Consider the following 25,868-nt stretch of genomic DNA (forward strand, 5'->3'; position numbering starts at 1 on the left):
AAGCATAAACATCAGAGGCAACATTGTTGTAACATCACACAAATTGTAACAGGAATTTCTCAAACCCCTAACTGAATGGGCAAGAAGGTTGTGTGTTTGTATTTGTACACATTTGGACATAATTGATTCCATAAAATGTCTCATAATTTTTTCAAACCATGATAATACATTTATTGACAATGAATTGTCCAGATGAATTGATCAACATGACCCTGCTATTGATGTTGTCCAGTGTTTGATGCAATTACCTAGCTCTAGGTTGTATTTCTGTGTATCGTTCTCTGCAAATCCTTTGAAAGTATGTCTTGATAATAGATTATCACTAATTTTACCTTTTAAAATGAAGCAAGAGATTGAGAGATTGAGGCTATGGCAGAAAGTCATGGAGGATCAGCGACCAAGACTGGCCTGGAACAACAAACCTATTGAGACAGGAAGAGAGAGGGAAAAAGAGAGAGAAAGGGAGATGGAAAGGAAGAGAAAAGCAGAATTGGAAAGACAAGAAATGAAGAAGAAAGTGGAACAGGCAGAAGAAACGATAAAAGCGTTAGAACGAGAGATTGAGAGATTGAAAGAGATTGAGAAGGAAATCATATTTGAAAGAGAAAGAGACATGCGTATTGCAGAGAATGAGAAAGTCAAACTGGTCAACGAAAAGGTAAAAGAGTTAGAGAGAGAGGTTGAGAGACTGAAAGAAGATATGACAACAAAAGAGATTCAATACAAAATCAAATTTGAAAGAGCGAAAGAAGCGTTTAGAAGACAGAATGAGAGAGTGAAACAGGTTAACCAAAATGTACTAGTGTTAGACAGAGAGGTTGTGAGAATGAAAGAAGAGATTAGATTGAAAGACGAGACTGAACCAGAGAGAACATTTGATAGAGACAGAGAGAGAGAAAATGATTGGAGACGAAGTGAAGAGGAGTTGAAAAATAGAGTGGAGAGAGAGATGGAGATGGAGACAGCCCTCATCAATGACAAAAAGACGTCTGAATTGGAGGAAGTCTTCAAGAAAATCAAGGAACAGCAGATAGAATTAGAAAATATGGAAACAGACAAATATAAATGGAAACAGAACCAAATGGACATGGAGGAGAAGATGGAGGGTGAGCACAACAAACAGAAAGAGGTAGAAAGAAAGAGAATGGAGAAAATACCAAAACAGAGACAAGAAGAAGATGAGAAGAAGAAGGAGATGGAGAGAGAAGAAGAAGAGGAGAGACGCAAACAGAAGCACATAGAGATGGAAGAGGAAGAAAGAGAGAGGGAGAAAGAGAGACAGAGACAGATCAAAAGAAAGATCATGGAAAAGAGACAAAAACATATCGAAAGAGAAGAAGAGAGACAGAAAGAGATTGAAAGAGAGCACGAAGAAGAAAGATGTAAACAGAAGAAAATAGAGATGGAAGAGAAAGAAAGAGAAGAAGAGAGACAGAGAGAGATTGAAAGAAAGATCATGGAAAAGAGACAAAAACATATCGAAAGAGAAGAAGAGAGACAGAAAGAGATTGAAAGAGAGCACGAAGAAGAAAGATGTAAACAGAAGAAAATAGAGATGGAAGAGAAAGAAAGAGAAGAAGAGAGACAGAGAGAGATTGAAAGAGAGCACGAAGAAGAAAGATGTAAACAGAAGCAAATAGAGATGGAAGAGGAAGAACGAGAGAGGGAGAAGAGACAGAGAGAGATCAAAAGAAAGATAATGGAAAAGAGACAAAAACATATCGAAAGAGAAGAAGAGAGACAGAAAGAGATTGAAAGAGAGCACGAAGAAGAAAGATGTAAACAGAAGCAAATAGAGATGGAAGAGGAAGAAAGAGAGAGGGAGAAAGAGAGACAGAGAGAGATCAAAAGAAAGAGAATGGAGAAGAGACAGAAAGAGATCAAAAGAGAAGAAGAGAGACAGAAAGAGATTGAAAGAGAGCACGAAGAAGAAAGATGTAAACAGAAGAAAATAGAGATGGAAGAGAAAGAAAGAGAAGAAGAGAGACAGAGAGAGATTGAAAGAGAGCACGAAGAAGAAAGATGTAAACAGAAGAAAATAGAGATGGAAGAGAAAGAAAGAGAAGAAGAGAGACAGAGAGAGATTGAAAGAGAGCACGAAGAAGAAAGATGTAAACAGAAGCAAATAGAGATGGAAGAGGAAGAACGAGAGAGGGAGAAGAGACAGAGAGAGATCAAAAGAAAGATAATGGAAAAGAGACAAAAACATATCGAAAGAAAAGAAGAGAGACAGAAAGAGATTGAAAGAGAGCACGAAGAAGAAAGATGTAAACAGAAGCAAATAGAGATGGAAGAGGAAGAACGAGAGAGGGAGAAAGAGAGACAGAGAGAGATCAAAAGAAAGAGAATGGAGAAGAGACAGAAAAACATGGAAAGAGAAGTGAGACAGAAAGAGATCAAAAGAGAGAATGATGAAGAAATGTGTAAACAGAAGCAAAAAGAGATGGAAGAGGAAGTACAAGAGAAGGAGAAAGAGAGACAGAGAGAGATCAAAAGAAAGATAATGGAAAAGAGACAAAAACATATCGGAAGAGAAGAAGAGAGACAGAAAGAGATTGAAAGAGAGAATGAAGAAGAAAGATGTAAACAGAAGAAAATAGAGATGGAAGAGAAAGAAAGAGAAGAAGAGAGACAGAAAGAGATTGAAAGAGAGAATGAAGAACAACTATTTAAACAGAAGCAAATAGAGATGGAAGAGGAAGAAAGAGAAGAAGAGAGACAGAGAGCGATCGAAGAGAAAGAGAGACAGAGAGAGATTGGAGAGAAAGAAAGACGACAACAACAAGTGGAGAGAAAGATAATGTTTGAGAGAGATCAAGAAGAAGAAAATATATGGAAACAGAAGCAAATTGACATGGAGGAGGGAAGAGAGAGGGAGAACAAGAGACAGAGAGAGATAGAAGAGATACACAGACGACAACAACAAGAGGAGAGACAGAAACAAATGGAGAAGGAGAAAGAAAGGGAGAAAGACAATGACAATCAGAGAGAGATGGAATTAAAAGATCAGCAACAGAAAGAGATGGAGAAAGAAAAGATGATTATGAGAGAAAGGGAGGAAGCAGGAAGAAGAAAGGAAGGGCAGACAAATATTTTGGGGGAAATTGAGGGACAGAATGAACTGGAGATAGAACAGGAGAGAGAGATGGAAGAAAAGCAGGAAGTGATTAAGGAAGCAGAGGAAGAGTACAGGGAAAGAGAAGAGAGAGGAAAGGAAGTAAGCATGAAGAAACATGTAGTAGTTAATGTTAAAGCAAAAGCACGGGAAGTCTTCAATAGGCGTAAAGAGAGGAGGTTAGAAGTGTTGAAGGGGGAACGAGAACACATAGAAAGAGGACAACAAATCAGGAGGGAGAAGGAGGAAAGACGGCTGGAGATGGAAAGAAAACAGGAGAGGGCAAGACAACAAGAGGAGCAGGATAAAAAACGAGAGATTGAAATTGCTAGACAGAAAGAAATGTTGAGACTAAGAGAGGAGGAGAGGCAGAGAGAGGAAGAGAGAGAGGAGGAGAGAAAGAAAGCCATTAAATCCCATTTATCTTTAATCAGAGAGAGAGAAGAAATAATACAGGCAAAAAAAAGAGAGGAGATGGTGGAAGAGGAAAGAAGGGAGATCCTTGAGTACAAGAGGGGTGACTTAGAGGAGGAGGAGAAGGAAGATGACAAGGAGGACATTCTCTCACCCGATAAAAGTATCCGAAGGAGAGCTGTGGGCTGGGTGAATAAGAAGTGGGAGAAGAGGAACATCAGAAAGATAGAGAGAACGTATCAGAGAGAGGCTGAGGAGGGCCATAAGATCGTCCACATAGGTAAGACCTGTTTTCCCTCTACTTATGACATCATCCTCTTTAGTCTCCTCTACACACATAAGTTCCACACCAGTCATCATGTTGCATCATTGTTTCAATATAAAACTACTGTCCAAAGAATATGTTAGCTGACATGGCTCATTGAGTGACTGACTGACATAACAAGAAAAATACTGCTGATAACAACCACGTTTTTAAATGGTACCTTGTGTCATCTACTAGTCTAACTCTCAAGACTAAGTAGAGACCCAGAAAGAGTTCCTAAAAACACACACACAAAAACGTGTTTTGGGGGGATCCGGGGGCTACTAGTGGCCATGCGGCGCTAAGCGATCACATATGCCCTGGCACTATACAAAGAATAGGTGCCATTCTGGACTCATGTTCAACTTAGGGCCAGGTCAATTCGGGATGGGGATTATTGCACTTTATTGACAAATTCCATGCCTTGCTCAACTGAAAAGAGTAAAGAATAATTGAGATCCAATTGTGTTTTCTATTCTTCATTCCCTGTGTCCATTACATTTAAGTTGATACCAGATCCACTAAGTTGAATGTAAACTCTACTTCTTCTCCCCTCCCAGCCATCCCTGGACACACAAGGCTAACATCCACCATGACCCGGGCAGAGAGAGAGAGGGAGAAGAGGAAGGAGCTGCTGAAGGCTGAGGAGAGAAGGAAGAAGATGGAGGATTTCAATAAGCAGTGGAGAGAGCGGTCCCTGCTTAAAAAACAGACTCATCAACAACTGAAGGAGGAGAGGGAGAGGATGAAGGAAAACTACCTGGAGCAGATTAATCTGGAGGCTGATGCTCAAATCAACACCCGGTGTCTAACCACCCAACACAGCCACGATTACAACCACGGTCAGGAGTTGCCCTGCTGGGCCACAGGCCAACAAGTAAGCCAAGAGCCCACTGGATCTGCTGATGGCCACCAGGAAAGGCCAAGGAGGCAACAGGCATGGGCAGAGAACCAGGAGGGGAGTTCAGAGAACCAGCAGGAGGGGCCAGAGAACCATCAGGGGGGGCCAGACAGCCAGCAGCTAGAAGCTCCAGAAGAGGTTGAAACATCAGAGCGAATATCCAAGACAAAGAAAAAGCCAAGCATCTGGAAGAAAATTAGGATGAGGTAAAGAATGTTTAAACATCTATTCATGTTTTACACTGTTAATATACATGTCATCACTTTAAAAAGTGACATTATCCAAATGTGAGGGTTTAGTGTACATGCAACACACATGTAAATATATAGATACTTATCCTCTGTGATGTCTTACAGCATTCTGCCTAGAGCTGGAACTCGATGAAGCCACAGTTCCACTGAGGTTACGTTGGTAATTAAAAGTGTCGCCCAATAATTCGTCCTCCTCTTTAAGTCATCGAGCCACATTTCCTCCTCAAAACATTATAGTCTCCTCAAGCCAGCAAGTATCCTCTTTATCAGGCAACAAACCATCGAAGGTCAGTGACCCTCCTCCCAAGAACAGAGACTCTCATCTGTATCCTAGTTAAATTCATCTCTGCTTACCACCTCTACAGTCCTAGAAAATATCCCAAAAATGGAAATGGTTTCAACAGAAGTCCTCCCCTCAGACCAGTGGCTCCACAGACCAGAGTTTCTCATCTTTATTCAAGTTGAATGCAACTCTGATCATTTCCACCACCTCTCCTGTTAAGGGGAGGTGCTGAAAAGGAGGTCTGGGAGGAGGTCTGCAGGTAGCCTGGACCGGACCGGTAGCAGCTAAGTTGCTGGCTCCATCCCCGGGCAGAGCTGCTCAAGTCAGGCCAGTGATGTTTGATGATGTCATTTTTGTTTGCAAAGTTTTACTCTTTAATAAAAGCATTTAGTAAAAAAGCAATATTGTTGTTACGGTGTGGATTGTTTTGTTATTTATTAGAATTGAAACATCCAGTAGTCATGGTAGATGTTAGACTTTCAATGAGACACCTAACATTCCATCAGTTTGATACAATGTGTGACATGTTATATTACAGAGGAGTCCTCTATACACATCTATTTTAGACCATAGGAGTAATATCAGATTGAAATAGCTTCTCTAAGAATCTGAGGAGAGAGCAACAGTAGACGCATCGTTAGCTCTCCCACCTCCAGTTCAGTACTCGGGTCATTCCACCAATTGAGCACCTTTTGGGGGGTGTAACTTTATATTTCACCTAATTCTAACATTCTGTCATAAAGAGCACATGTTCAACTTAATACAAAACATGTTTTTCCATCTCAAAGTAACAAATACATACTATAGTAAGTGCCTATTAAGTGCCAAATAAAGTGACAGGGTTGACTGTAACAGAGTTGACTATTTCATCTAGAATCGACCATAGATCCCCATGTGACAGGGGGAATGGAATGCAAGCTTACCAAACACATGTAAATAGTTTAAACATTTCTAGACTGTCTATCTATAGGTAACAGGGTTGGTGTGTTATAATTCACCCACCCAGTGGTGATTGCAGCATGTACATCTTGGTGGGGAAAACTCCCCCAAAATGTTTTAGATGAATGCCAGCAAAGCCACTACACAACACAACACTAAACAATACATTAATTGCACTATAAATTTAACAAACGGTGCCCACAAACTGTTAGGGTCGACATAAAGCTGTCCCAACAGCAGAGCTTTCTTTTCAGCACCATGGAGAGAATCCTTTTTAAAAAACATAGCTGATATGGCTGACTTGCTTAAACAAATGTGGTTTCTACTGACAATTGAGATGTACAAACTATGGCATAAGGGGACAACGAGTGGACTACAGGATATCTGTAATTTAGATTAAGACAATGAGAGACCTAGGATGGACGTCGTCAATATAACTATTTGTTCAGCACTTTTGAAATGTACAGCGACAGAATTTTGAACATGGGCCATTCTTACAGTATTCTCCCTGTACACCAAGTCATAACTGCATATAAGCAGACAATGAAAGCTCTTACAATATTTGATGATTACATTTCTCTAAAACAGGCTATAGTCTACATGTACAAGACTCCCAAAATGTTATCAGCATATTGATTGCGCAACCAGGGGTGGAAAGACCTTGGATCATTGTTACTCTAACTTCCGCGACGCATATAAGGCCCTGCCACGCCCCCCTTTCGGAAAAGCTGACCACGACTCAATTTTGTTGATCCCTGCCTACAGACAGAAACTAAAACAAGAGGCTCCCACGCTGAGGTCTGTCCAACGCTGGTCCGACCAAGCTGACTCCACACTCCAAGACTGCTTCCATCACGTGGACTGGGACATGTTTCGTATTGCGTCAGACAACAACATTGACGAATACGCTGATTCGGTGTGCGAGTTCATTAGAACGTGCATTGAAGATGTCGTTCCCATAGCAACGATTAAAACATTCCCTAACCAGAAACCGTGGATTGATGGCAGCATTCGCGTGAAACTGAAAGCACGAACCACTGCTTTTAATCAGGGCAAGGTGTCTGGTAACATGACCGAATACAAACAGTGCAGCTATTCCCTCCGCAAGGCTATCAAACAAGCTAAGCGTCAGTACAGAGACAAAGTAGAATCTCAATTCAACGGCTCAGACACAAGAGGCATGTGGCAGGGTCTACAGTCAATCACGGACTACAGGAAGAAATCCAGCCCAGTCACGGACCAGGATGTCCTGCTCCCAGGCAGACTAAATAACTTTTTTGCCCGCTTTGAGGACAATACAGTGCCACTGACACGGCCTGCAACGAAAACATGCGGTCTCTCCTTCACTGCAGCCGAGGTGAGTAAGACATTTAAACGTGTTAACCCTCGCAAGGCTGCAGGCCCAGACGGCATCCCCAGCCGCGCCCTCAGATCATGCGCAGACCAGCTGGCCGGTGTGTTTACGGACATATTCAATCAATCCCTATACCAGTCTGCTGTTCCCACATGCTTCAAGAGGGCCACCATTGTTCCTGTTCCCAAGAAAGCTAAGGTAACTGAGCTAAACGACTACCGCCCCGTAGCACTCACTTCCGTCATCATGAAGTGCTTTGAGAGACTAGTCAAGGACCATATCACCTCCACCCTACCTGACACCCTAGACCCACTCCATTTTGCTTACCGCCCAAATAGGTCCAGAGACGATGCAATCTCAACCACACTGCACACTGCCCTAACCCATCTGGACAAGAGGAATACCTATGTGAGAATGCTGTTCATTGACTACAGCTCGGCATTCAACACCATAGTACCCTCCAAGCTCGTCATCAAGCTCGAGACCCTGGGTCTCGACCCCGCCCTGTGCAACTGGGTACTGGACTTCCTGACGGGCCGCCCCCAGGTGGTGAGGGTAGGCAACAACATCTCCTCCCCGCTGATCCTCAACACTGGGGCCCCACAAGGGTGCGTTCTGAGCCCTCTCCTGTACTCCCTGTTCACCCACGACTGCGTGGCCACGCACGCCTCCAACTCAATCATCAAGTTTGCGGACGACACAACAGTGGTAGGCTTGATTACCAACAACGACGAGACGGCCTACAGGGAGGAGGTGAGGGCCCTCGGAGTGTGGTGTCAGGAAAATAACCTCACACTCAACGTCAACAAAACTAAGGAGATGATTGTGGACTTCAGGAAACAGCAGAGGGAACACCCCCCTATCCACATCGATGGAACAGTAGTGGAGAGGGTAGCAAGTTTTAAGTTCCTCGGCATACACATCACAGACAAACTGAATTGGTCCACTCACACAGACAGCATTGTGAAGAAGGCGCAGCAGCGCCTCTTCAACCTCAGGAGGCTGAAGAAATTCGGCTTGTCACCAAAAGCACTCACAAACTTCTACAGATGCACAATCGAGAGCATCCTGGCGGGCTGTATCACCGCCTGGTACGGCAACTGCTCCGCCCTCAACCGTAAGGCTCTCCAGAGGGTAGTGAGGTCTGCACAACGCATCACCGGGGGCAAACTACCTGCCCTCCAGGACACCTACACCACCCGATGTCACAGGAAGGCCATAAAGATCATCAAGGACATCAACCACCCGAGCCACTGCCTGTTCACCCCGCGATCATCCAGAAGGCGAGGTCAGTACAGGTGCATCAAAGCTGGGACCGAGAGACTGAAAAACAGCTTCTATCTCAAGGCCATCAGACTGTTAAACAGCCACCACTAACATTGAGTGGCTGCTGCCAACACACTGACACTGACTCAACTCCAGCCACTTTAATAATGGGAATTGATGGGAAATTATGTAAATATATCACTAGCCACTTTAAACAATGCTACCTTATATAATGTTACTTACCCTACATTATTCATCTCATATGCATACGTATATACTGTACTATATCATCGACTGTATCCTTATGTAATACATGTATCACTAGCCACTTTAACTATGCCACTTTGTTTACATACTCATCTCATATGTATATACTGTACTCGATACCATCTACTGTATCTTGCCTATGCTGCTCTGTACCATCACTCATTCATATATCCTTATGTACATATTCTTTATCCCCTTACACTGTGTACAAGACAGTAGTTTTGGAATTGTTAGTTAGATTACTTGTTGGTTATTACTGCATTGTCAGAACTAGAAGCACATTTCTTCTCCAAAGGTTAGCTCTGACATGCTTGTGCCACCAGTGGCACCCTCAGAATGTGGTGAGTTCTGAGGGATGCTCCAACAGCTCATTGGGTATAAACGGCGGTACATTCGAAATCGTTACCCTTGATGACGGAGAGAAAAGCGCCGTAACTTGAATAAACATTCCTTTAAGAAGTACGCCATGCTCAACCATACGATCTACAAGACTCTCTTCTTTAAGAAGTACGCCATGCTCAACCATACGATCTACAAGACTCTCTTCTTTAAGAAGTACACCATGCTCAACCATACGATCTACAAGACTCTCTTCTTTAAGAAGTACACCATGCTCAACCATACGATCTACAAGACTCTCTTCTTTAAGAAGTACACCATGCTCAACCATACGATCTACAAGACTCTCTTCTTTAAGAAGTACGCCATGCTCAACCATACGATCTACAAGACTCTCTTCTTTAAGCAAAACCACCACCCCTTTATTCATCCGTGACGCATAAGCAACATTCTCATATCCCACCTTCTCTCCTACGGCGACCAGAATCTCCTCCACAGTGACAGTAGCTTCAGTAACACACCTGAAGCCGTGCTGAAGTGACAGGGACGGCATCCCCATGTGGGTCGCCACCCCCGCCAAAGCCAATTTCAACACGAAAAACAATGTACTTAATTCTACCACAACAACTAAATAAAAATACTGATAACCTCAATGATGCATAGGAAGAGAAAAAAGACACCACCAAGAAAAATACATGTAAAAGAAAAAGCAGGATATGTAACTCTACACAACACTCACTCATACAATTCCCAGCATGCACCAAACACTCTCAGCATGCAGAGAGAGATTGTCCAGACAGAATGTTTTAACACTGTTCATTTGACCACCAGAGAAGAGAAAGAAAACTGTTATGAGCTGAACAATATGCCAGTGGAAAGGAGGACAGTACCAGGTGACCCAATTGTGGTTTGTGACTATTATGATTTCCCATTTCAGCCAATTCAGTTGCAGTAATTCGGTTACAGATTTCTTGGTAATTCCACTAGCATTTTGGTAACGGAATTACGAGTTTTAATCACTTAATAATTCACGCAAAAAATATACATCAGAAAAATCACTAGAACTAATTGTTAGCCCCACCATTACTTCTGTGAACTTTCATTATCCCCCTCCTCACAATGACAAATGTGAAAATATCTTGAAGTTATGTGGGTTTTTGGTAACGGAATTACAAGGCACAAGGTAATATTTCTGAAACTTAAAGAAGGTTAATGATTTCTCCAAAACCAAATGTAAGTGTTGATATTAGTAGTCAGGGGTCTTTATGTCAACATGATTCTGTTTTTATGTAGTTCTGATATTGGATATTGGACCTTTTTAGACTTTTTCTGGTGATGTTTTCTAAGATCCCTTTTCCATCTGTTGACCCAGAAATCAAAGCCTTCACTGGTTGAAAAATGTATCTAGAATTACATTTACCAAAAATATACACTCTTAGATTTCATTTGACACCCAATTACACATGCTCCTATGAACGATGCGTTGGTGCTCAAATCAAATCAAATTTTACTCTTCACAACACATGGTTAGCAAATGTTATTGCGACTGTAGCGAAATGCTTGTGCTTCTAGTTCTGAAAGTACAGCAATATCTAACAAGTAATATCTAACAATTTCACAACCAATACCTAATAGACATTCATTTTACATGGAAATGCCTTACTGTAACTCTAGAGATACTATCCAGCCCCAACTAGTAATAAAGTGGTCAGGGTGGTTGCTACTGGCCTCTCCAGCTTCAGCCTGAATCCCACCCATCATGAGAGGAGGTTTACTGGACACACAGGGAGAAACTACAGTCTGAATCACACCCATGATGAGAGGAGGTTTACTGGACACACAGGGAGAAACTACAGTCTGAATCACACCCATGATGAGAGGAGGTTTACTGGACACACAGGGAGAAACTACAGTCTGAATCACACCCATGATGAGAGGAGGTTTACTGGACATACAGGGAGAAACTACAGTCTGATGACTGATGAGACTACCTTTAAGGCTTAAGGGTTTGGTTAATGTTAGGGTTAAGGTTAGAGTCCTTTTTAAGTTTTGGCCAGATGGGCTGTCAATGGGATGCTGGTCAGAAAAGTCCATTTAGTCTTTCCCTTCTCAAACCTGTCCCCTAACCAGTTCATATCATGTATTCCACCACCAGCACACCTGATTCACTAATCAGAGGTTTGGATGATTAGTTGACCAGTGGTACAAAGTGGACTGGATCTAGGTGAACTATGTGGAGAGTCTTCCAGGGACAGTACAGTACAGACTGAGAAGCTAACAACAGTGTAGTTTACTCAACTCATTCAAACTATAATGAATATTGTTTAGAGAGAAGATCTGCACAAGGGCATAAAGTTTAAGATATAGCAAGAGAGGACAATATGGTGCAAGGTACCCAAAGTGGAATCAAAAGTCATAGGCCTAATCTTCAATCAAATATGAAATATAAAACCAAAATATAATCTACATATAAAGACAACATGTCATCTACATGTGTTATAGAATAGCTCCCTTCTCACATCCCAGGTCATGTTTGGACTGGAACGTGACAACTCAACGGGCTATGCGCATCTCCCCAATAGCCTACAGACAACTTTCCTGAGTGCAATGTCATTATTGTGACCGATATGTATAGAATAATAAGCAGAGTGAAGAAGGAAAAGATCCCACCTCTGACGCACAGCAGAGACATCGCTGCTGAGATTTCCCCTGGAACAAGAGTCCCTCAAGAATTTAAAAACAGTCATTGCGTTACAATGAATGTCCTCCCCAAACGCTTGTTGCATCGTGAACTATCCTCCCAGTCCCTTGGGAGTTCATCGGATGGATGATGCGCCGCTGCCATTTACTTGGATGAGAAGTTGGACGAACGCTCCTCCAGCTCACGTTACGAAATGGTGGAGAACTACAGTGTAATGATGTGTCGTTCACGAACGAACGGCTCTTTTTGAACGGATCTTTTTGTTGAACCTCGGGAACCGAATTGCATCGGTGAAAGAGCCATTCATCTGGCTCTATGATTTGCAAACTGCTACTACTGCTTGTTGAGATCAGAACAACGTTTTTCTGTAGATAAATTACAACACCATTATCTAAAGGGGGTGAATCCTCACTGCAGAAATAATAAATAGTGGGGAGAGAGTTGTGATTGTATGTTTGTTTGTACAGTTATGGCTGTAATGTTATTATTTTGTGTTCTCACTAAACACCCACATTTGTATTTGTGTGGGAAATGTTTGTAGGCTATGGTTGCTGTTTGTATTTCATTGAACTTTAGGCCCATACAAAGACAAATCACACAACATATAATTCCAAATAACCTTAGGCAAAAATACACGAAATAAAAGTCAAGTGAAAATAGTTATAAATGACTTTATCAATTATGAGTAGCTAAACATTATCGACTTTTGGACACTGATGCGCAGGAGAACCCCTAGCTGTCAATCAAGCAGGCGCGGTGAACGGATTATGACGCTCAAGCGTTCCAAATGACGCAACAATACAGCTCCAGACCAGAGAAAGTTAATGCCGAGGATATTATTCGGTTCAACACTAAAACTGAGGTTTGACACGTGTGATTTGAGGTGAGTCAAATATTTACAAAAGTTTACAATACATTAACCATCCGCTTCGTTATTTCTGTTGCTATCAATCACTCCATCTGTATCTACTCTTCTGTCTGTCTGTCGGACTATCTGAATTGTCTGTGTACTGTCTAGCCAGCATATGCCAGAAAGGTTCTTTCACATAGGCTCATATTCACAAAGTCTCATAGAAGGAGTGCTGATCAATAATCAGTTAGGTCTTTTAAATTAAACTGAATACGTTTTGATGGACAGGAGGTCGACCTGATCCTAGATCAGCACTCCTACCCTGAAACACTTTGTGAACACAATCCAGGTGTACTGTGATTATGAAGTTGTGATGAGGTATTATTATATTAGTTGTGCTGATGCATGATGGGTTGTAGGCTAGAGCTTGAGGACTCAACTCTGAAGACTGTTTCTGAATTCACTGACCTGGTGAGTAAATGTTGTGTACAATGGCATCATCTAGTGACAGAAACATAGAAACACAGATTGTTGCTAAATGAAGGCATCTCTTTATTTTCCAGAAATAAAACTTGTAGACCTTTCCTGCAGTCTCTGAGGAGATGGACACCTCTTCTTCTTCTGGACGATCTCCGTCTCCTACTGGGACTGTCTTCTTACCCCCTCCTATCATGTGGAACAGTCTGTAAGTCATTCATCACATAACCTAGCTCTGGTCCAGGGCATTATGTGCGGCTTGCTGAAGGAAGGCTCAGTGTCTGCAAGCTGTACGTAACGCCCTGGACCAGAGTGACACATTACCCACCTCTGGCCATCATGGACAGTCAACTCATCACATTCACGTACTGTAAGTCACAGTTGTGTGATTTGTGTTATTAAAGACAGTTAAATTGAGCAGAAGTTGAATTATTATTTTAATATTGTAGTAAATTGTCTGAGTTCACTTCCTAAATAATGTGTTGACATTCCTTTGCTCCCAGCTACAAGCAGGCAGAGATGGAGGTTCACTTCCCGAGAGAAGAGAAGAAGACCTATACAGAGAAGGAAGCCCACATGCTTGAGTTGAGGGGGAAGAATCGAACAATCCGAAATCAGAAGAAGGAGATGGACAGACTCCAAGTGTGCCTCTGGGAGGAGGAAAAGAAGAAGAGGAATGGTGGAACGGAGAAGGACAAGATCATTGAACAATTACAGTTTGAGACAGACCATCTCCGAGCCCTTTTAAAAGATGAAAGGAGGAGAAGAAGAGTAGAAAGGGGTATCATGGAAGAGTGGAAGGCTGAGATCCTGAGACTGAGGGAGGCAGAGAGCCAGAGGGAGGCAGAGAGCCAGAGGGAGGCAGAGAGTCAGAGGGAGGCAGAGAGCCAGAGAGATGCAGAAAGACAGAGAGAAACAGAGAGACAGAGAGAAGCAGAGAGACAGAGAGAAGCAGAGAGACAGAGAGAAGCAGAGAGACAGAGGGAGGCAGAGAGAGAGAGGGAAGCAGCGAGACAGAGGGAAGCAGAGAGAGCCACAGAAGCAATGGAGCACCAGAGAAAACTGCAGGAGATCCACAGACTCAAACAACTGCTGGATCTACTGATGGTGGACCTACAACTGGCCCACGTAAGACATGTCATTGTTATTATTAAAAGGCAGTGTATATTTACCCAGCTGAAAATGAATAGTGGCAGACAGCGGTACGCTAACCCAATGTTAACTTTTATTCCTTTCCTTAACCCTTACCTTAACCTCACTGAAACTATACCTAACCTTTACCTTAACCCAACCCTAGGTCCTGAACCTAACCTTCATTTATCTCAACCCCTATGCCTTTCTTCTGCCGGTTGAATATCCACTTCCTTATTAACGTCATTACTGTTGTTGTTGTTGATAACTGTATCTGTGAAGGTTGTAAACAGTTGCATTAGTGAAGCATCATTTGTAGAAGTAATTTCTACAAGCATAAACATCAGAGGCAACATTGTTGTAACATCACACAAATTGTAACAGGAATTTCTCAAACCCCTAACTGAATGAGCAAGAAGGTTGTGTGTTTGTATTTGAACACATTTTGGACATAATTGATTCCATAAAATGTCTCATAATTTTTTCAAACCATGATAATACATTAATTGACAATGAATTGTCCAGATGAATTGATCAAAATGACCCTGCTATTGATGTTGTCCAGTGTTTGATTCAATTACCTAGCTCTAGGTTATATTTCTGTGTATCGTTCTCTGCAAATCTTTTGAAAGTATGTCTTGGTAATAGATTATCACTAATTTAACCTTTTAAAATGAAGCAAGAGATTGAGAGATTGAGGCTATGGCAGAAAGTCATGGAGGATCAGCGACCAAGACTGGCCTGGAACAACAAACCTATTGAGACAGGAAGAGAGAGGGAAAGAGAGAGAGAAAAAGAGAGAGAAAGGGAGATGGAAAGGAAGAGAAAAGCAGAATTGGAAAGACAAGAAATGAAGAAGAAAGTGGAACAGGCAGAAGAAACGATAAAAGCGTTAGAACGAGAGATTGAGAGATTGAAAGAGATTGAGAAGGAAATCATATTTGAAAGAGAAAGAGACATGCGTATTGCAGAGAATGAGAAAGTCAAACTGGTTAACGAAAAGGTAAAAGAGTTAGAGAGAGAGGTTGAGAGACTGAAAGAAGATATGACAACAAAAGAGATTCAATACAAAATCAAATTTGAAAGAGCGAAAGAAGCGTTTAGAAGACAGAATGAGAGAGTGAAACAGGTTAACCAAAATGTACTAGTGTTAGACAGAGAGGTTGTGAGAATGAAAGAAGAGATTAGATTGAAAGACGAGACTGAACCAGAGAGAACATTTGATAGAGACAGAGAGAGAGAAAATGATTGGAGACGAAGTGAAGAGGAGTTGAAAAATAGAGTGGAGAGAGAGATGGAGATGGAGACAGCCCTCATCAATGACAAAAAGACGTCTGAATTGGAGGAAGTCTTCAAGAAAATCAAGGAACAGCAGATAGAATTAGAAAATATGGAAACAGACAAATATAAATGGAAACAGAACCAAATGGACATGGAGGAGAAGATGGATGGTGAGCACAACAAACAGAAAGAGGTAGAAAGAAAGAGAATGGAGAAAATACCAAAACAGAGACAAGAAGAAGATGAGAAGAAGAAGGAGATGGAGAGAGAAGAAGAAGAGGAGAGACGCAAACAGAAGCACATAGAGATGGAAGAGGAAGAAAGAGAGAGGGAGAAAGAGAGACAGAGACAGATCAAAAGGAAGAGAATGGAGAAGAGACAGAAAATTATGGAAAGAGAAGAAGAGAGACAGAGAGAGATTGAAAGAGAGATTGAAGAAGAAAGATGTAAACAGAAGCAAATAGAGATGGAAGAGGAAGAACGAGAAAGGGAGAAAGAGAGACAGAGAGAGATCAAAAGGAAGAGAATGGAGAAGAGACAGAAAATTATGGAAAGAGAAGAAGAGAGACAGAGAGAGATTGAAAGAGAGATTGAAGAAGAAAGATGTAAACAGAAGCAAATAGAGATGGAAGAGGAAGAAAGAGAGAGGGAGAAAGAGAGACAGAGAGAGATCAAAAGGAAGAGAATGGAAAAGAGACAAAAACATATCGAAAGAGAAGAAGAGAGACAGAAAGAGATTGAAAGAGAGCACGAAGAAGAAAGATGTAAACAGAAGAAAATAGAGATGGAAGAGAAAGAAAGAGAAGAAGAGAGACAGAGAGAGATTGAAAGAGAGCACGAAGAAGAAAGATGTAAACAGAAGCAAATAGAGATGGAAGAGGAAGAACGAGAGAGGGAGAAGAGACAGAGAGAGATCAAAAGAAAGATAATGGAAAAGAGACAAAAACATATCGAAAGAAAAGAAGAGAGACAGAAAGAGATTGAAAGAGAGCACGAAGAAGAAAGATGTAAACAGAAGCAAATAGAGATGGAAGAGGAAGAACGAGAGAGGGAGAAAGAGAGACAGAGAGAGATCAAAAGAAAGAGAATGGAGAAGAGACAGAAAAACATGGAAAGAGAAGTGAGACAGAAAGAGATTGAAAGAGAGAATGAAGAACAACTATTTAAACAGAAGCAAATAGAGATGGAAGTGGAAGAAAGAGAAGAAGAGAGACAGAGAGAGATCAAAAGAGAGAATGATGAAGAAATGTGTAAACAGAAGCAAAAAGAGATGGAAGAGGAAGTACAAGAGAAGGAGAAAGAGAGACAGAGAGAGATCAAAAGAAAGATCATGGAAAAGAGACAAAAACATATCGGAAGAGAAGAAGAGAGACAGAAAGAGATTGAAAGAGAGAATGAAGAAGAAAGATGTAAACAGAAGAAAATAGAGATGGAAGAGAAAGAAAGAGAAGAAGAGAGACAGAAAGAGATTGAAAGAGAGAATGAAGAACAACTATTTAAACAGAAGCAAATAGAGATGGAAGAGGAAGAAAGAGAAGAAGAGAGACAGAGAGAGATCAAAAGAGAGAATGATGAAGAAAGATGTCAACAGAAGCAAATAGAGATGGAAGAGGAAGAAAGAGAAGAAGAGAGACAGAGAGCGATCGAAGAGAAAGAGAGACAGAGAGAGATTGGAGAGAAAGAAAGACGACAACAACAAGTGGAGAGAAAGATAATGTTTGAGAGAGATCAAGAAGAAGAAAATATATGGAAACAGAAGCAAATTGACATGGAGGAGGGAAGAGAGAGGGAGAACAAGAGACAGAGAGAGATAGAAGAGATACACAGACGACAACAACAAGAGGAGAGACAGAAACAAAAGGAGAAGGAGAAAGAAAGGGAGAAAGACAATGACAATCGGAGAGAGATGGAATTAAAAGATCAGCAACAGAAAGAGATGGAGAAAGAAAAGATGATTATGAGAGAAAGGGAGGAAGCAGGAAGAAGAAAGGAAGGGCAGAAAAATATTTTGGGGGAAATTGAGGGACAGAATGAACTGGAGATAGAACAGGAGAGAGAGATGGAAGAAAAGCAGGAAGTGATTAAGGAAGCAGAGGAAGAGTACAGGGAAAGAGAAGAGAGAGGAAAGGAAGTAAGCATGAAGAAACATGTAGTAGTTAATGTTAAAGCAAAAGCACGGGAAGTCTTCAATAGGCGTAAAGAGAGGAGGTTAGAAGTGTTGAAGGGGGAACGAGAACACATAGAAAGAGGACAACAAATCAGGAGGGAGAAGGAGGAAAGACGGCTGGAGATGGAAAGAAAACAGGAGAGGGCAAGACAACAAGAGGAGCAGGATAAAAAACGAGAGATTGAAATTGCTAGACAGAAAGAAATGTTGAGACTAAGAGAGGAGGAGAGGCAGAGAGAGGAAGAGAGAGAGGAGGAGAGAAAGAAAGCCATTAAATGCCTTTTATCTTTAATCAGAGAGAGAGAAGAAATAATACAGGCAAAAAAAAGAGAGGAGATGGTGGAAGAGGAAAGAAGGGAGATCCTTGAGTACAAGAGGGGTGACTTAGAGGAGGAGGAGAAGGAAGATGACAAGGAGGACATTCTCCCACCCGATAAAAGTATCCGAAGGAGAACCGTGGGCTGGGTGAATAAAAAATGGGAGAAGAGGAACCTCAGAAAGATAGAGAGAACGTATCAGAGAGAGGCTGAGGAGGGCCATAAGATCGTCCACATAGGTAAGACCTGTTTTCCCTCTACTTATGACATCATCCTCTTTAGTCTCCTCTACACACATAAGTTCCACACCAGTCATCATGTTGCATCATTGTTTCAATATAAAACTACTGTCCAAAGAATATGTTAGCTGACATGGCTCATTGAGTGACTGACTGACATAACAAGAAAAATACTGCTGATAACAACCACGTTTTTAAATGGTACCTTGTGTCATCTACTAGTCTAACTCTCAAGACTAAGTAGAGACCCAGAAAGAGTTCCTAAAAACACACACACAAAAACGTGTTTTGGGGGGATCCGGGGGCTACTAGTGGCCATGCGGCGCTAAGCGATCACATATGCCCTGGCACTATACAAAGAATAGGTGCCATTCTGGACTCATGTTCAACTTAGGGCCAGGTCAATTCGGGATGGGGATTATTGCACTTTATTGACAAATTCCATGCCTTGCTCAACTGAAAAGAGTAAAGAATAATTGAGATCCAATTGTGTTTTCTATTCTTCATTCCCTGTGTCCATTACATTTAAGTTGATACCAGATCCACTAAGTTGAATGTAAACTCTACTTCTTCTCCCCTCCCAGCCATCCCTGGACACACAAGGCTAACATCCACCATGACCCGGGCAGAGAGAGAGAGGGAGAAGAGGAAGGAGCTGCTGAAGGCTGAGGAGAGAAGGAAGAAGATGGAGGATTTCAATAAGCAGTGGAGAGAGCGGTCTCTGCTTAAAAAACAGACTCATCAACAACTGAAGGAGGAGAGGGAGAGGATGAAGGAAAACTACCTGGAGCAGATGAATCTGGAGGCTGATGCTCAAATCAACAACCGGTGTCTAACCACCCAACACAGCCACGATTACAACCACGGTCAGGAGTTGCCCTGCTGGGCCACAGGCCAACAAGTAAGCCAAGAGCCCACTGGATCTGCTGATGGCCACCAGGAAAGGCCAAGGAGGCAACAGGCATGGGCAGAGAACCAGGAGGGGAGTTCAGAGAACCAGCAGGAGGGGCCAGAGAACCATCAGGGGGGGCCAGACAGCCAGAAGCTAGAAGCTCCAGAAGAGGTTGAAACATCAGAGCGAATATCCAAGACAAAGAAAAAGCCAAGCATCTGGAAGAAAATTAGGATGAGGTAAAGAATGTTTAAATATCTATTCATGTTTTACACTGTTAATATACATGTCATCACTTTAAAAAGTGACATTATCCAAATGTGAGGGTTTAGTGTACATGCAACACACATGTAAATATATAGATACTTACCTGTCTCTGTGATGTCTTACAGCCTCCCTGACGTGCTGTCTGCCTAGAGCTGGAACTCGATGAAGCCACAGTTCCACTGAGGTTACGTTGGTAATTAAAAGTGTCGCCCAATAATTCCTCCTCCTCTTTAAGTCATCGAGCCACATGTCCTCCTCAAAACATTATAGTCTCCTCAAGCCAGCAAGTATCCTCTTTATCAGGCAACAAACCATCGAAGGTCAGTGACCCTCCTCCCAAGAACAGAGACTCTCATCTGTATCCTAGTTAAATTCATCTCTGCTTACCACCTCTACAGTCCTAGAAAATATCCCAAAAATGGAAATAGTTTCAACAGAAGTCCTCCCCTCAGACCAGTGGCTCCACAGACCAGAGTTTCTCATCTTTATTCAAGTTGAATGCAACTCTGATCATTTCCACCACCTCTCCTGTTAAGGGGAGGTTCTGAAAAGGAGGTCTGGGAGGAGGTCTGCAGGTAGCCTGGACCGGACCGGTAGCAGCTAAGTTGCTGGCTCCATCCCCGGGCAGAGCTTCTCAAGTCAGGCCAGTGATGTTTGATGATGTCATTTTTGTTAGCAAAGTTTTACTCTTTAATAAAAGCATTTAGTAAAAAAGCAATGTTGTTGTTACGGTGTGGATTGTTTTGTTATTTATTAGAATTGAAACATCCAGTAGTCATGGTAGATGTTAGACTTTCAATGAGACACCTAACATTCCATCAGTTTGATACAATGTGTGACATGTTATATTACAGAGGAGTCCTCTATACACATCTATTTTAGACCATAGGAGTAATATCAGATTGAAATAGCTTCTCTAAGAATCTGAGGAGAGAGCAACAGTAGACGCATCGTTAGCTCTCCCACCTCCAGTTCAGTACTCGGGTCATTCCACCAATTGAGCACCTTTTGGGGGGTGTAACTTTATATTTCACCTAATTCTAACATTCTGTCATAAAGAGCACATGTTCAACTTAATACAAAACATGTTTTTCCATCTCAAAGTAACAAATACATACTATAGTAAGTGCCTATTAAGTGCCAAATAAAGTGACAGGGTTGACTGTAACAGAGTTGACTATTTCATCTAGAATCGACCATAGATCCCCATGTGACAGGGGGAATGGAATGCAAGCTTACCAAACACATGTAAATAGTTTAAACATTTCTAGACTGTCTATCTATAGGTAACAGGGTTGGTGTGTTATAATTCACCCACCCAGTGGTGATTGCAGCATGTACATCTTGGTGGGGAAAACTCCCCCAAAATGTTTTAGATGAATGCCAGCAAAGCCACTACACAACACAACACTAAACAATACATTAATTGCACTATAACTTTAACAAACGGTGCCCACAAACTGTTAGGGTCGACATAAAGCTGTCCCAACAGCAGAGCTTTCTTTTCAGCACCATGGAGAGAATCCTTTTTAAAAAACATAGCTGATATGGCTGACTTGCTTAAACAAATGTGGTTTCTACTGACAATTGAGATGTACAAACTATGGCACAAGGGGACAACGAGTGGACTACAGGATATCTGTAATTTAGATTAAGACAATGAGAGAGCTAGGATGGACGTCGTCAATATAACCATTTGTTCAGCACTTTTGAAATGTACAGCGACATAATTTTGAACATGGGCCATTCTTACAGTATTCTCCCTGTACACCAAGTCATAACTGCATATAAGCAGACAATGAAAGCTCTTACAATATTTGATGATTACATTTCTCTAAAACAGGCTATAGTCTACATGTGCACCATCAAGTCAGAGCAGTAGGCTAAGTTATGAGAGGGGAAAGGGACAACATTATTAGGGTGAGGCACATGGGCTCCTAACAGCTTACTACACAACATACACTTAGTATTACTTTCTTATCTACAGTATACAAATCTCAAAATCAATATCTTCCACCCCATTAGACTTTCATGAAAACAACCAACTGTTATTGGTTCAGGGACGTCATCCCTCCAATTAATAGCTATTACTTTTGTATTTCTTGACTTTGGTGATATTCTACCAACTTAAATTGACTTTACATTAAAGATACTTTCTTAAAACGTCAATAGATTCCACCCCATATTACTTTAATGAATACAAACAACTGTCATTGGTTCAGGAACCTCATCCCACTAATAAATATAAATAACTTTTTGTATTTTTAATTAATTTGAATGGACTTTACCTGAAAAATGCTTCCCTAAAACTTCAGTAGCTTCCACGTTTATGAATACAACAAACTGATACTGGTTCACAGACCTCTTCCCTCCAATCCACGGTAATTACGTTTGGACTTTTGGACATTACAATTGAAGTCAAATTGAAAACATTATTGGTGTTGTTGAATTAGGTTTTCATAATAGCAATCTAGGACTGATGGTTTGGTTCTCTAAACTAACAAGTATGTCTGTTTGTTACCAAGGCAACTACTGTAGCTATCTAGTAAACTTGCTAGCTACTTCAATGGATGTTGAACACATTTCTACCGGCAAATGTGTTAAATTATAGCCATGGTATAAAAGGGATAATCAACTCAGGGCTTTTTGGTTCTCTGGAAAATAATGCAAGTCCATGGAAGGTCAGTTCCACAGTGTTCATTATTTACCATAGAACTCATAGTCCCTCGTTGATTATCCCTTACATCACTTTATGAGCTGGATTTGCCTTTCTTTGCAACAGTGGAAGCTGCTGAGGAGACAACGGCTCATAATAATAGTTGGAATGGAGTCAATGGAGTGGGATCAACCACATTAAAGATGTTTCCATGTGTTTGATACCACTCAGTTGACTTCATTCCAGACATTATTATGAGCTGTCTTCCCTCAGCAGCCTCCACTGCTTTGCAATTAGTTTGTTCGTTTTCAGTTGTTAGCATTTAGCTAACAGCGTCTTTGGGAATTTGCTATCAGTTAGTGCTAATTTGTTAGCATTCTGGAAATAGAGGGCAATAGGTTTTTCTTGTGTTTTTAGCACCCCCTCATGTGCTATGCCGGTAATACTGTAAATCCCGGTATGAGAGAAGGATGGTATGACAATATGAAAATCTGGATACCTTCCAACCCTAATCACCACAACCACCACACCAACCTACCAAAACTAACACAACTGCCACACCTATCATCACCACAACTACAAAACCTACCATCACCAAACCTACCTAACACAACCACCACACATATGTACCACAACTACCAAAACTGCCACACCTACCAAACACAACTACCAAACCTACCTACCACAACTACCACATCGGCCTACCACAACTATCACACCTAACATTAACACACCTACAATCCACCTACAACTATCACATCTTTTATCATCAAACTTACCATCACCAAACCTACCTACCACACCTACCACAACTACCTACCCAAACTACCACACCTATAATCACCATACCTACCATATCTATCATCACCAAACCTACCAAACTTACCTACCATCACCACTTCTCTCACACCTACATCACAAAACCTAACACACCTACCATACCTACCTTCACCAAACCATCCATCACCACACCTATCATCACCACACCTACCATCACCACACCCACCATAACCACAGCTACCTCACGTACCATCACCAAACCTACCTACCTACCTACCTACCAAAACTATCACACCTAACATAAATACACTTACCATCACCACACCCACCATACCTACCATCCATACACCTACCATCACCACACCTATCTCACCACAAAAACCATACCATAATTACTTCACCACACCTACCATCATCACATCTACCATAACCACACCTACCATACCTACCTTCACAACATCTACCGTCACCACACCTACAATCACCACACCTACCATCACTACACTTACCATCACCTCACCTACCATCACCACACCTACCATCATCACATCTACCATAATCACACCTACCATACCTACCGTCACCACACCTACAATCACCACACCTACCATCACCACACCTACAACCACTCCACTTACCATTACACCTACCATCGCTACCATCCCCACACCTATCACACCTACCATCCCTACCACCACCACACCTCCTTCATTCATTGAATACTGGATGTCTTTCTATCTCTGGGAGTATGTTAATGAAGGCTTTTCAGCTGTTGAACTATGGCAATGTCCAACAAATGTCTAAATCTTTCTTTATTTTAGTCAACAAGTGATGAGCCAGAGCAACCAATCAACGTCACTGCAGCTGTTCTACCCACCACCCCCACTGCTCTTCCTCCACCACCAACCTCATCCTCTTCTCCTGTTCAACTAATTTGCCGCCACACTAGAAAGGACTGTACATACAGTTGAAGTCAGAAGTCTAAATACACTTAGGTTGGAGTCATTAAAACTCATTTTTTAACCACTCCACAACTCGACATCTAGGACATCTACTTTGTTCCCCAAAAAATGTTCAGACAGATTATTTCACTTATGATTAACTGTATCACAATTTCAGTGGGCCAGAAGTTTACATAAACTAAGTTGAATATTGCATTTAAACAGCTTGGAAAATTCCAGAAAATGATGTCATGGCTTTAGAAGCTTCTGATAGGCTAATTGACATCATTTGAGGCAATTGGATGTGTACTGTGAGGTTCTGTGTTACACACTATAGCCCTTACCATATCATATGTGATGGAATACTATTTGCTGTTGGCTTGTGTGGGTATATGTGTTATGCAACATAGCTGACTTGAGACATTGTTAAGGCCTTTCTCGTGATGGAAAAATACAGGATAACATGAAGACAGGAACTGTGCAATGAGTTGTGGGGGCACATTCAGAACGTAGTGTTGGGAGAACAAACAGTCTTTTGTTAGATAACAGGAGCCAGGTGTGAGATAACTGTATTGAGTGTGTGAGCGCATAGATATTCTACACAACTACAACGACTGACCGCTGAAGCGCCAAGGAGGCTGGGACCAGCTCTTGCGCATACAATCAACGATAGGCTGGGTGAGTTTAAACCACGCCCAGTCTTTGCGCCAACAATCAACGATAGGCTGGGTGAGTTTAAACCACGCCCAGTCTCTACTCTGACAGGCCGCTCGGAAGCAGGAACTACTTCTGTCAAGAGTATATTATAATATCTTTGTCAGGAACAAGTCAGTTCTCTGTTTGCCCTGCGAGGTGGGACAGAGAGCCCGTATATACGAAAATTGCATTTACCACTTATTGCTTAGCTAATAAAAAATACATAGTATACAATCGGTGACTCAATGTCATATTTATCCTGATACCAGATTCGAATTGACGCAACTCTAACAGTACCTGTGGATGTATTTCAAGGCCTACCTTAAAACTCAGTGCCTCTTTGCTTGACGTCATGGGAAAATCAAATGAAATCAGCCAAGACCTCAGGAAAAAAATTGTAGACCCCCACAAATCTGGTTCATCCTTGGGAGCAAGTTCTAAACGCCTGAAGGTACCACATTCATCTGTACAAACAATAGTACACAAGTATAAACACCATGGGACCACGCAGCTGTCATACCGCTCAGGAAGGAGACGTGTTCTGTCTCCTAGAGATGAACGTACTTTGGTGCAAAAAGTGCAAATCAATCCCAGAACAACAGCAGAGGACCTTGTGACGTAGCTGGAGGAAACAGGTACAACAATATCTTTATCCACAGTAAAACGAGTCCAATATCGACATAACCTGAAAGGCCCTCAGCAAGGAAGAAGCCACTGCTCCAAAACCACCATAGAAAAGCCAGACAACGGTTTGCAACTGCACATGTAGACAAAGATCGTACTTTTTGGAGCAATGTCCTCTGGTCTGATGAAACAATTTTTTTTCTAAAATTCACCGAATTTATTGTGGGAAGCTTGTGGAAGGCTACCCGAAACGTTTGACACAAGTTAAACAATTTAAAGGGAATGCTACCAAATACAAATTGAGTGTATTTAAACTTCTGACCTACTAGTAATGTAATGTAATGAAAGAAATAAAAGCTGAAATAAATAATTCTCTGTCCTATTATTCTGACAATTCACACTCTTAAAAGAAAGTG

General features: G+C 41.6%; 2 protein-coding genes across 2 annotated transcripts; both read left to right on the forward strand.

Annotated features, from left to right (window-relative positions):
- Nucleotides 1–3,095: 3,095 nt before the first annotated feature.
- LOC118964819 (trichohyalin-like) lies at nt 3,096–5,053 on the forward strand. The gene is made up of 2 exons (XM_036979303.1): nt 3,096–3,809; nt 4,394–5,053. The coding sequence occupies exons 1-2, from the start codon at nt 3,146–3,148 to the stop codon at nt 4,942–4,944; spliced, it is 1,215 nt and encodes a 404-aa protein (XP_036835198.1). The 5' UTR covers nt 3,096–3,145; the 3' UTR covers nt 4,945–5,053.
- A 12,444-nt stretch (nt 5,054–17,497) lies between these two features.
- Nucleotides 17,498–19,731, forward strand: LOC118964794 (vicilin-like seed storage protein At2g18540). Its single transcript, XM_036979159.1, has 2 exons — nt 17,498–18,596; nt 19,181–19,731. The coding sequence occupies exons 1-2, from the start codon at nt 17,588–17,590 to the stop codon at nt 19,729–19,731; spliced, it is 1,560 nt and encodes a 519-aa protein (XP_036835054.1). The 5' UTR covers nt 17,498–17,587.
- The last annotated feature ends 6,137 nt before the right edge of the window (nt 19,732–25,868 follow it).

The sequence above is a fragment of the Oncorhynchus mykiss genome, chromosome 6, assembly GCF_013265735.2.
Source record: "Oncorhynchus mykiss isolate Arlee chromosome 6, USDA_OmykA_1.1, whole genome shotgun sequence".
NCBI classification, from domain to species: domain Eukaryota; kingdom Metazoa; phylum Chordata; class Actinopteri; order Salmoniformes; family Salmonidae; genus Oncorhynchus; species Oncorhynchus mykiss.

What these genes read in the sequence shown, in the direction of transcription:
- LOC118964794 (XM_036979159.1), top strand. Translation starts at nt 17,588, where the DNA reads ATGTTTGAGAGAGATCAAGAAGAAGAAAATATATGGAAACAGAAGCAA. An exon ending in CCATAAGATCGTCCACATAG is followed by an intron (nt 18,597 to 19,180) that starts GTAAGACCTGTT and finishes CTCCCCTCCCAG; the next exon opens with CCATCCCTGGACACACAAGG.
- LOC118964819 (XM_036979303.1), top strand. Translation starts at nt 3,146, where the DNA reads ATGGAAGAAAAGCAGGAAGTGATTAAGGAAGCAGAGGAAGAGTACAGG. An exon ending in CCATAAGATCGTCCACATAG is followed by an intron (nt 3,810 to 4,393) that starts GTAAGACCTGTT and finishes CTCCCCTCCCAG; the next exon opens with CCATCCCTGGACACACAAGG.